The 12,019-nt window shown below is 41.3% G+C and overlaps 1 protein-coding gene across 5 annotated transcripts in view; it reads right to left on the reverse strand.

Annotated features, from left to right (window-relative positions):
* The window catches only part of LOC131676701 (papilin), a 213,072-nt gene that overhangs the window by 18,556 nt on the left and 182,497 nt on the right, over positions 1 to 12,019 (reverse strand). For 4 of the 5 annotated variants that reach the window (XM_058955956.1, XM_058955954.1, XM_058955953.1 and 1 more), the window contains exon 2: positions 10,202 to 10,363. In XM_058955956.1, coding sequence (XP_058811939.1) covers positions 10,202 to 10,206 — 5 coding nt within the window. In that variant the 5' untranslated portion in view covers positions 10,207 to 10,363. Of the gene's footprint in view, positions 1 to 10,201; positions 10,364 to 12,019 lie in introns of those variants that run through there. The other variant, XR_009303228.1, reaches the window with a different exon arrangement.

Raw genomic sequence — 12,019 nt, forward strand, 5'->3', positions numbered from 1 at the left:
CGCTTTTTCAAACTGTTTTTGTAAATAATTGTCAATTTTGAATATTTCTATTTTTTTGATGCTTCGTGAATTTTGTAAATATCAGAATTTAGTGAACTTAAATCGATATTTTGATTTTTTTTTTCAAAATATAATTTTTTAAGTAATATGCACTTAATCTTAAATAATTGTTCTCAAATCTCAAAAAAATGTTAAAAAACATTTCCATTTTTCATTCAATTGAGTGGCTATTCACTCTATTCCAAGTTATTGCGAATGAACGTGTACTGATAAAACAATGGTAAGAATTCCATTCGACTTGGGAACAGATCCTCTAAATCGTATACTCAATTATCAATAGTCACCGTTTCCTGAGCCATCCTAGCACCAACGGAACCGCAAAGAATATAAAACAAACTAATCTTGAGAGCATCCACTCATCCTAGGAGCGAGAGAAAGCTCCCATCAGGTAAAGTTTTGTGATGAACAATTTGCATCCTGGCCACGCACTCAGTTTACACTGCTGCTAGGACACTTCCGACGATAGGACAGAAAGGAGTAGAGGGAACTACCTGCCGTTTTGGGATGGAGGAATCAGGGTTTGTGGTTCATCTGGCCATATGTACGTTGTTTGGTTCGGTTCGAGCAAGGGGGCCCCAGCGGTTTGTCCCCGGTCACAGGAGGGAAGTCGTCGAAGACTGGAGTTTTTCAATTATGTCAAGTGCTTTTATTTACGCTACTTTGCCCTAAATAAATTGCTTTCGGTTTTGGAGTTTCTGCAGAGGTGATCCCACGTTCCAACCTCACCGGACCTGTGCGGGATCTCCGGTGAAAACTCGTCACGGTGGGAAAATAGTACCCACCAATACCCGAGGATCTATTGTTCTTTCGGTCTCTCGGCTTGCTTTGGTTGTAGTTTGTTTGGACTTGCTTTTTTTCGGTAGAACATACACACAGACACAGCTCGACTCATTCAGCTTTTATTCACTTTGCCGAGAGTTCTTTCGAGGGTTTGGGAAACATATGAAGAGGAAAACACACTTTTAAGAGCCGGAAAAACGAAATGCAAATAAAATTACACTGCTGAACACAGGCAGTCAGTGGGTTTTGCATTAAATGGTGTTTGCCTGTAGTCGGTGGGGATGAGGGTGGAGAAGGGAGCAGGGCAGTGATTTGTGAGAGTGTAAAAGAATGTTTGTTTTCCGAGCGGAGCCCACGAGTGACATTTTTTTCTGGTTATCATTGAACCACCGGCTTTTTCACACGATTAACTGTTGGGTAGAAGCACCTTTCGCATAAATTTTAGGTTATTTGGTGGTGTTTGTCGGGAATGCGATTTTGTAATGAAAAATTTGATTTGTGATTTAAATGAATTAAACAGTTTGGCAAAATACTCGCTGCCGTTTAAGCAGGGTTTGATTTTATCCGGATTAAAGAGCTGTGAACGAAACGCGAGCTCACCCCCGCAGTTTATTCCGTGAAAACACAGAAATTTATATTCCCCGTCGTCAGAGTAGTAGGCGTGGGACGATTGCGGCAGTGTCGGTGGGTTTGAAAGATAATACCACTGTATGTTAAGAGCGCCATGCGTTTTGGGAATTGTTTACAAGTTTTTTCGTTGTGGTTAGGGGAGGTTTCATTAAAAATTGCGTTAAACGGGTTTTTTGATGCGCGTATCAAAAGTTTCTACAGGCCATTGTTTGAAGCGGCGTCCTAGCCGTCACGGGATACTCTCGACTCTAGACGCGCGCCTCAGGTAGAAACCTTTTCATGGCATTATGTACATTCCCAGAATTCACTGAAAATCCTTTCACCATCTGTGATGATTAAAGCAGAGAAAAACATTGTGTAAAATTTTCAAATCGGTGGAGTTGCTATTGGGTCTGAAGCAGACCATTTCGCCCGGTCCTCTGATAATCCTACAGATAGATGGCTCGAGTTTTCTTCTCCAGATAAGTCGTCCTTGCGTAGCCGGACACACTGCGTTTGGCAGCTGGCAGACGTTGATCATCAGAGGACCGGGCGAAATGGGCTGCTTCAGACCCAATAGCAACTCCTTCATTGAACAAGTTTGTTGTTATACAAGTGACACTTTCAATACGCACCTGTCAACACAGACTAATCACTGAGAACTGACATACAAGTCAAGTTTTCAACTTGTGTAAGAAATAAAACTGTCGCTTTGAAATGACAACAGCAAGTAGCAACTTGCCACTGGTCGGCGCTTCGATTGACCAGCAATCGCGATATGGGACTTGTATGCAAACTTAGATACAATGAAGCTTCACGCATGCGAACCTGTATACGATGGTGATTTTCAACGTATTTCTATATAAATGTTTACACAGGTTTTTCGGGAGTTTGTTCTAGCTTATATGTCTGTTCTCTGTGGACTAATCGTGAGCTATCAAACAACCACAGAAAACGGCGAAAAAGGAAAAATTTTGGTCAAAATTGTTTAACTTATACGCCATATTGGAATCGCCATTTTTATTTTATTTTAGTTTGATACATATTAACTCAAATTCGTGTTTACAAATCACAAAACCTTGTTTTCTCGATTTTGGCTGAAATATAACTTATTTTTTAGGAGAGGTCCGCCATATTGGTTGGGCCATTTTCAAAAAAAAATCTGACTTCAAATTCGTAATCAGCGATGTCCAAAACCTACAATTCCATGCAATTGTCACAAAATATTGACATTATATCACGAGTAATACAATCGAAACTCTCGAAAGTTAAACGCGTTTATCTTCAAAACTGTACAATCTCATTTAAAAACGGTCAAGTTAAAGACTTCATCTTTTGACCCCTCGAAAGATTTTTTAAATTGGAGACCTTTGAAATCTACAAATTCTGTGCATTCATTATTTTTAGTGAAGCATTGAAGTGGAAAATAGGGCTAAAAAATTGATCTCAAAGTTTGAGATCGAACTATCACGTCCAATTTAAAGTTTTTTCGAGCGAGTCTAGTCGTCCATAAAACTTTTTTGTCCATGTAAGCAGTACTAGTGAACTGTCAAAAAGTGAGGTTAACTGTCTCAGTAAAGAACATAATAGTCAAACATTGGAATAGATACCATTATCTCATCATAATAAGGCACTCGCGTCTTTGATGAATTATTAATGGCGCTAGATTGAACCTTATTAGCGATGATTTCGACGAACTTTGCTAAAGTTTGTCTTATTATTCACAATGGAAGTTTTAAGAGATTCCATCTGGCTAGATTTGAAGGCAATCATTTTCACAGAATTCCGGAGAAACTACCGGCAACCAAACTCATACACCGATGCCGCGATGAATAATGATATTTATGAGCTGTTAATAGGACAAACAATCCAGTTTCATCGTAGTAGGCGATGCATTCACGCAGCTTCATGGGCATGTGATATTCAATATCGCAAACTTGCATGCAATTTGAAAATGCGTTGCTATGGCGAGTGTAGCAGTGATTGGCGGTGAGTGAGTGCGGTGGCTTCCGGATGAATAGTGTTGGAAAATTCTCTGAATTTGAAAGTGATGTGGTACAAAAGCAGGTTAAAAATTTATACAAGGAATCGTTTTCCAGGGATCCGAGTTCGGTTCACGCGAAATATCGATCCGTGCTGTGAGCAAACCTGATATATGTGCATTTCGTGTTTAAATCGAAGCTGAGTATCAGATCCATGGTGTATTACATACAATCAAACGATTCGACAGCAGGTTGAATTCACATCTGAGCGAGTCTAAGACTCAACTTAAAATCGCCATTCAAAATTTAGCATGATAGAAAAACTCGAAGTGATTGGAGCAATTCGGATTGGTGGCACAAACAGCAAACCCAAGCATACAAAGACCCCATTATTACCTCGTGTTAAGGGTCCAAATTCACCCCCACTATTGGTGTTTGAATTGAGATCAAACCCATGAAAACACCATCACCATGATCTGAAAGATCCCAAATATAAACAAATATTTGTAGTATTTTAATGGTTGTGAAATTTGGCGCAGACCTTCTTTATGGTAGTTTTATGCTGTTGTATGGCGTTTGAACACATTAGAATTTGCTCGGAAAACACATTGCTCACCCACTAAAACACTGCTTAAGGCCAATTGCAGCGGGCCGTGATTCTGAATGTGATATTCATTGTACGGTGCAGATATGTGCGGACATAGGGACTTCGCGATCGCCTGTATCATCGCGGATGACTCGAGCATTTTTACGCAAACGTTCAGGTGCTAGAAGAAAGTAAGCTCTTCCATATCACTAGAGCTCCCGGTCCTGTCGCCACGTTGTCCAGTGGATATGAGAGCTTTTTTTTCCTAATGGTCCAAATGAAGGGCATGGGCCTAGACTGGTGGTACCGAGGATAGATTTCCGGAAGTGACCGATTCATAATCGCGCGAGCGCGTGACTTTGTAGGTTCACGCTTGAGACCGCGTTTGAAAAGGAAAAGTGCTGAGACGTTCATCTTATCATCGGGATGTCATCATAGAGAAGGCGGGTGTAGGTTGCGTGGATGATCGCGAAGGGCTCAAGCATTTGTATGTTAACGTGTTTATCGCATGTATGTGACTCCGCGTGTGTAAATTCGGTTTTATAACCGTGTGCCAATTCACATATTCGCGTGCGGTTTTAGATGATCGCGCGTGGACCGTAAATCTTATATTTAATTTTCAGTGTATGGTTCAGATGCTAGAATGTCACCATGGAACATGATATCTAGTGAATATGAGCGTCATTTTTGGTGGACCAACTGAAGGCATTGAGCTAGGCTGTTAGGATCGAGGGTAGAGACGGGATCGATTCATGATCGCGCGAGCGGTGGGTTAATGCTTGAGACCGTGTTTGTAAATTTATAAACGCTAAAACATTCACTTAATTACCAGGTTGTTTTAATTTTAGCAAGTTCGCGAGTGTAAGTATGTGTGGATGATTGCAATTGCATGTTCGTATTCGTTTGCATTATCGCGATGGCCTCAAGTGTTTTTAAACGTACGTGGGAGAGATTGCGAGATTGTACGTTTAGAATGGGAGAGAATATGCAATTTATTGTGTTAGCGTGTTAGTATGAATCTGATTTGAGACATAGTAATAAAAAGAAAAATAAATCAGGCAAAGATAGATGGAGTTAGAACACAAATATAGATTATTTTTAGCATGCATGGATAATGTTACGGCAGAGTAAAGTGATCTTTAAAGCGGGGAATATAGAGATTTTCTATACTATTGAGTATTGAGTGTTTGATGATGTGGTTCGCGTGGATTAAATATCCACCATCCAAGAGTACGCGCCCTTAGGCTCATCATCGAAGCCCACGGTAGAATTTGCTCGGAAATCTTTTTAACACATAAAATATCATTAATATCAACCGAGTTCGATCATTCGTACCGTGGCTCTCAAACAGCTCGGGTGTGTTTTAATCTCTGTGCAGTGGTTTATTGGACGCTTTGTCTCGTCTATGTTTTCAAGGCTACATTCCCTAGTCTTGTTTGCGCAGTGAGAGTTAAATAGTTAATACGCTTGATTGGCGCGGTACCGGAAGCTAGTTTCAAGTAGTTTTTACCTTTCCTAACACATTTATTGCTTTATTCCTGTCTGCGCGGGTGCTAACCCCGTGCGTTAACGCTGTCGATGGCTCCCCCTCTGGATGGTAAAATGGAGGTCGAAGCGACTCCCAAGGCAATATTCAGAACTCTCAACCGGTCCATTCGTGATCTCCTTTTGGCCCAAAACTGATTTTTTTCAAATTTACAAAGATCTGCCAAAACGGTTCTCGGCTGTGACCAAAATATCACATATAAGGCCAGGGTTGTTTTATCTAACTCAAGCTAGGCAAACTATATTGTTTGCTGTGAGCACTATAATTCGACTATAATGTGTACATTCCAGCTGTACGGGTGGAGACGGAAGGCGTCATCCACGACGCGAGTTTGACACGTAAGGCTCTGCTGCAGTATGGATACGGGGTTTTGGTTGTTTTAGAGATCGCTTACTTCAGCCGGTGAAAATGATTGAGCGTTTGTAATCAGTAGTAGTCATGGGGGATGGGTCGAAAGCATACCCATAATCAAACTCTTATCGGCAACCTTCGCTGGTACCGTTTTAACGAACTGCATCCACTTGCGCTGTAGCCCGAATCATCTAGCTAGATGATTCATGTAGTGAGAAGGAAAGCTACGCCACTATCCTCAACAAATTTCTATGTTCTCATGCCTCCTAACGAGGGCGAGGTTAATGACCCACAAAAGGGAACATCCAGTACGGTGGCTAGATGTTATAGGAAGAGGAGGCACATTTGCTCTCCTAAATTTCCTTGTAAAGGCCAGAAGGGGCTCCGAAAGTGACATTTCTTGGTAATCGATTAAGATCGGAGGAGTTTCCAGCAGCTTCTGGAACATAAAAAATTCCAGTGTTCCTTAGTTTCAGTTCCAATTAAAATTCTGTTGATGCAGTAAGAATATAATATAATATATGTTACATCGGAAAACAACAGTCAACGGCTAGCCGTGTGATTTAAAGTTACTACTAAACTCTGAGCACCGAACGGAAGGAGAAATGCGGTTAGAATGGATGAAGTGATCAGGATCACAAGCGTGTTGTGAAAGCCTTTAAGCGGAATCCTAATGCTTCAGTCAGGAATGTGGCCAAAAACTTGCATCTGTCCAAGTCGTTCGTTCAGAGAACCAAAGCACGGAAGGAACTGCATACGTACAAAGTACAGAAGGCTCCAAATCGTGACGAACGGCAAGATATGGTGGGAAAGTGACGGGCCCGGAAACTATACCCAAAAGCAGAAAGTCAAAGTTTGCCAATAAATACATGATTTAGCAAGCAATCTACTCATGTGGTAAACAGAGTGCGTCGTTCGGTCCTACCGGGACTGTAAACGAGGAGATCTACTTCAAGGATTGTCTACAGAAGCGTCTGCTTCCTTTGTTGAAGCAACACGAGGGGGCACTACAACCTTCTGGCCGGATCTAGTTTCGTGCCACTATTCAAATGGAATCGTACGAAGCAAACGTTGTCACTTTCGTACCCAAACTAAGGCCCATCGAAAAATACTGGGCAAACATGAAGCAGGCACTACAGAAGCATCTCAAGGAGGTCAAATCTGAGGAAGACATAAAAAGTTTGTTTTTGCGTACAGAAGAAGCTGCAGCCAGATGTACAGAATATGATGAGCTTACTAATGGGTTATATTTTCTTGTCTGAAAGTTTGAAAAAGATCGGTCCACTAGGTAATTTTTTTCAGTGTATTTTTCCGTGATGCAATTTGATGTGGAACACCCTTTATCTGGTCTATATTAAAGCGCTTAGATTTTTTTTTAATTAATTTTGAGTTCTATGTCTCTCAATCAAACCAAACCTGATTTGTTTTGCATCCCGGCACAAACAGAAACATTGTAGCCGAAAATGACTCTCCAACTGTCAGCAATCACGTATCTACCTCCGCTAATCACGGGCCACACAATGACCAAATCCAATTAACTTTGTGCGAATTTTGTGTTCTAATAAAGCAAAAGCCCAATGATGCCCTCAGCAAATTGCCAACAAAGACCGGCCACATAAATAACTACTAAATTTTGACAACGATACTGATCATCGCCCTCACCGCCATCGCAAAACTGCTATTGCGGTTATAAATTTATTAATTATACACACTTGTTTGACTGGCCAACAATGCACGGGGCCCCCATATGCATACGGATCATGGATTCTAGCAAACATCATTTAACGGTTCATTTACGTTATATTCATGCGCCACAAATGCGCGGATTTACCCCCCCCCCCCCCTACACACACACTACACTTTCACTCGCTTTCACGCTACCTTTCTGGTTCAGTGTATAACATTATCCATTGTCAATATTGTGATTCCGCAATCAATCGCAAGCCTCCAGGGTTTTGATGATCCGTGCCGGGGTCTTTATTAAAATCTAATTCCACCGTTGTTGTGATCTGTGATGAAATGGCGGTGCTGCGGAGGAGGTGCGAAGGGATGAACTGAGTTTTAATTGTTTCAAGCTCCATTCGTTCGATGCGGTATCAAACGATGGATGGTTTCATTGATTAGTAGCCGCCGCCGCCTGCAATCAGTAGAGAGGAAATTGCATTGTTTTCTAATCGAATCTGTGTTTAAAACTGCTTCGATTTTCAAATCGCAGGTCATGCGATTTTATTGTTTGCAATCACGAGGAAACTTATTTATTTAAAATTTTCTCTGGGCAGCTAGCTGCCCACATACTGGTTAATTGCAATAACAGCCTTGACGCCACTGTGAGAGTCAATTTAAAATTCATTTCAACCAAACCAATTGAGAAATTTTCCACCCTGACAGCTATGGCAACTGATCGAATTACAGCCCAACGCGCCCGTAACTCATTTGGTGCAGTTTCGTTTTCCAATTAGTGTAATGAACAAATTAAGCACAATTTTCAAGCACATTGGTTTAATCCGAGCTCAGGGTGTTAATGCATTAATGAAATAACCCGGACACTTCTCCCTATTAAAACACAACATTTCGCAGCCTACTTTCTCCTGTATTCGTTGGTGGTCAGCGCGTTCAAAAAAAAAAGCTCAAACCAAAAAAAACCATTCCATAATCTCATTCTATCATTACGAGTTCGATCAGTGAAATAAATTCCATTTACACAACCAATTTGAGGGCTAGTAGTAGAAACTGTGCGTGTGTATGTGTGAAATTCTCCGACCCAGCTGATTATTTTCCCCTTTCGAAAACAGTACATTAATCGGTCAGTTGACAGATTTTTTCCCGTGCTGTTGCGGAATCCATTTCGCCGAATCCGTGTAATTTGGCATTTGCATTAAGTAGGTATGTCCCCACAGAGAGCTTATCGGGGGTCGGTCGAATTAATGTGGCCGGTGTCATTACCAGCGGCTGACAGAGTTTTGGGGCCTGTCTCTCTCGGTGTGTCTATTGGACATGGGAAATGTGTCCACCGGAAATTTATGGGTTTTCGGTGTCAATCCAATCATGTTGCTGGGATTTTGTTTTTGTAATTTGATTGGAAAAAAGTGTTCCTTTCGAACTACAATTAGTAGTTAATAAAATGTAATACTGATTGCAATGAATTTAGTTTTATTTACCAAATCCGTTCAACAGACATGCCGGAGGTAACAGTTGTTTCTTTGTTAATTTCGCGTATCCGTCTGGGATTTTCCAAGCTCAATTTACACGGAAACGACAGGCTTTCAGCGTTCGGGATCATATCATGTTCGAACAGAAGCTAATCCGGTGGATTTTCAATAACTTAAAAAAATAATTGGAATGACGAAAGCAGTTTTCCAGGCTTCCGGAAATCAATTACCAACTTTCGGGTTTATTTCAATGATTTCAATAACGTCACAGAAAACAGGAATTTGCGGAATAGCAAGCCATGAATGTGTGAGCTGTGGCCAAATAGTTGATAATATGTTTGCTCACATCGCGATTGAGCGACACCGTCAACCACACAGATCGCAGCAACCATGGTGCAAACAGGAAAATTGTACCTTTGAAGATGAGAAGTGAAAAGGTTAATAACAAGCTGCACAGATTGATTCATGGCTCCGAAAGGTTCAGAAGAAAACAATCGATCGCTTCGTTGAAGTTTGAATGATTCAATTCACCTAGCAGGGACCGTTTCATTTGGTGAGTAATTTTCTCCCATTCACAATCCGAATTTTTCTCTTCTATCGGTATAATCATCGAGCCAGCCGGACCGTGTACGTGCAATGTGTGACCCAATTTTCCCGGACGCAATTTCGGAATGGAAGCTTGTCAAAATTGAACAGTTGATCACTGGTTGGCTAGCACGCACAACATGGCTGACTCATAAAAATATGAAACGAGTCAATTATGGTTCACCAGCTGCACCCTTTCTCTCACTCCCAGCTTGGCAGCCAACACAGAGGAAGGAACCGGGTGGCTCTGGGTAACATTTCTCATTTCCCACACTGCTGCTGCACCCAACCCTACAACAACAACAACTACTACAGTAGAGACCGGTCGCGATTCATTGAGCAGAAAATGGCACACCCGACCCGATCCGACCCGGCTGCGGAGCAGAACAGATTGGTATGAAGAGATTTGCAAAGTTCCAACCCCAGATAAGAACAGCTATAATAATTGAAATTTGACCTTTGACCTCGGATTCGTAATAAAATGGTTCATTGTTTTCGAATATCCCCATCCTATCCATTTTTTGTGTGATAATGTTGAAAGCTAGGCTCTTACCTCATATTGCTGCTAAATAGGTGCTATCGCCTATCGAAAGCATCCATAAAATCAAGATTCCGGCTCGGCCTGCTGTGATGCCGTAGGGTTGGTCCCTCTAGAAGCAGTGCGCTGTAGATCACAGGGGTGTTGCAAGGATTACTCGTTCTCGTACAGCATTATCTGAAAATGGCAGAAGCGGAGAAGAAGAAGAAGAAATCAAATTAACCGAACGGTTGCAGATGACGGATTTTACTTAGTGTGCTCGAAACGATCAATCGAATTAAATTTGCATCAATTAATAAATAAACATTGAATGAGCAGCAAATCATCCGGGGCACGACATTTGATTTGCGCAAACATTAAAGAGCAGCTGCGGCTGTTGCTGCCATATCCCGCGAGGTTTCACGAAGGAGGATGCGAAGGGCGGTGTGGATATCTTTCGCGGTATGAAGACGGTTCGAGGTCTTCCTTAGCCGTAAGCGGAATTATGACAGGCGCGTGTGTTTATTGATAGGAAATTCACAGTTGGAATGTTCAAGATCATCGGTTTCATCGGGCGATTTGTGATCACAGCCCGGTTGGTCGTCACACGATGCGCGAGAAGGGGGGGTTGTATTCTACGGTATTCTAGGTCAGTGCACATCAATCAGAATGATGGGATAACGAGTGAAGTGCAGTTGGAGGGAATGAGCTTCTACGTGTTCAAATTAGAAAGGAAAAATCCGTAAAAATATGTGTTAAAATAATTAAATTCAGTGAAAGTATTAATTAGAAATTAGTATGCCATGAGAATTCAAAAAAAATATGGCTGAGATTTCGATTATAGCAGACTTGATCGCAGGAGGCGCTGGCGGATAGAGTAAGAAAATTATAAATTGTACACGTGGTTAGATCGGAAGCAGAAAATATATATAGTACTGTCACTAAGTTAGCGTGGGGTTCTGATGAGACGATGGCGAAACGCAAATTCCATAACTAATTTAGTTTATATGTCGAACGTAGTCCCTGTTGCCGTCACTAACAATTTTTGAAAATTTACGAAAATCTGCAGAAATCTATCATCTGCAAACAGAATCTGTTAAAGAGTTATTAAATAAGTGTATGATGATACAAAAAGTGGTAAATGACGGATCCGATAATAACTGCTGGAAGATACCCAAATCGCTCTAAATTCTATGAAGTTTGACACCCAGTTTAATTTGATTTACGTCACTACTTTAAAAATCAATTTCAATCGGATCAAGTTTTAGACCGATAGAAGAAAAAATCAAAGGTAACGACACAAATCACGAGCATCCCCTATCACACGATTCGCATTCACTTCATTTGATCAGTTCATACATGATTAGATCGAGAAATATTTGCACGCTGGTATTAATAGCGTAACCCTAAGATAGCAAACGTACCTCATTAGACATGAAAGAACCTATACCATTTACCGCGGGGGTACCTACTACAGCGATGAAACGACGAGAGAAGACACCTGAGTCACTTTGATTAAACTCCGCTTCCGATGGGGAAGGGTAAATATTTACATCAGGTCCAATTAGGTACGCACGTAACCTCAGTCGATTGACGCTGCTGTGGGTGTTGCTGTTGGTTTGAAATTGATGAAGTTGATTAATCGATCTTTTTTTTGGAGGTGTTTGGTTTGTTTCTGCTGACACTGGCGGGTAAATTCTGCGTGGAAGGTGACACGAGCTAGATTCGAGGTTCATTGTCACTCCGAAAATTTTATAGCAGCATTTTATATTTGAGCTTTACACGACAGATTGTGCAGATTTTTGTTTTCAACTATGATGCTAGACTACAGCAAGGCACACTACTGGGAATCTT

Source organism: Topomyia yanbarensis, chromosome 1 (assembly GCF_030247195.1).
Source record: "Topomyia yanbarensis strain Yona2022 chromosome 1, ASM3024719v1, whole genome shotgun sequence".
Lineage (NCBI taxonomy): Eukaryota > Metazoa > Arthropoda > Insecta > Diptera > Culicidae > Topomyia > Topomyia yanbarensis.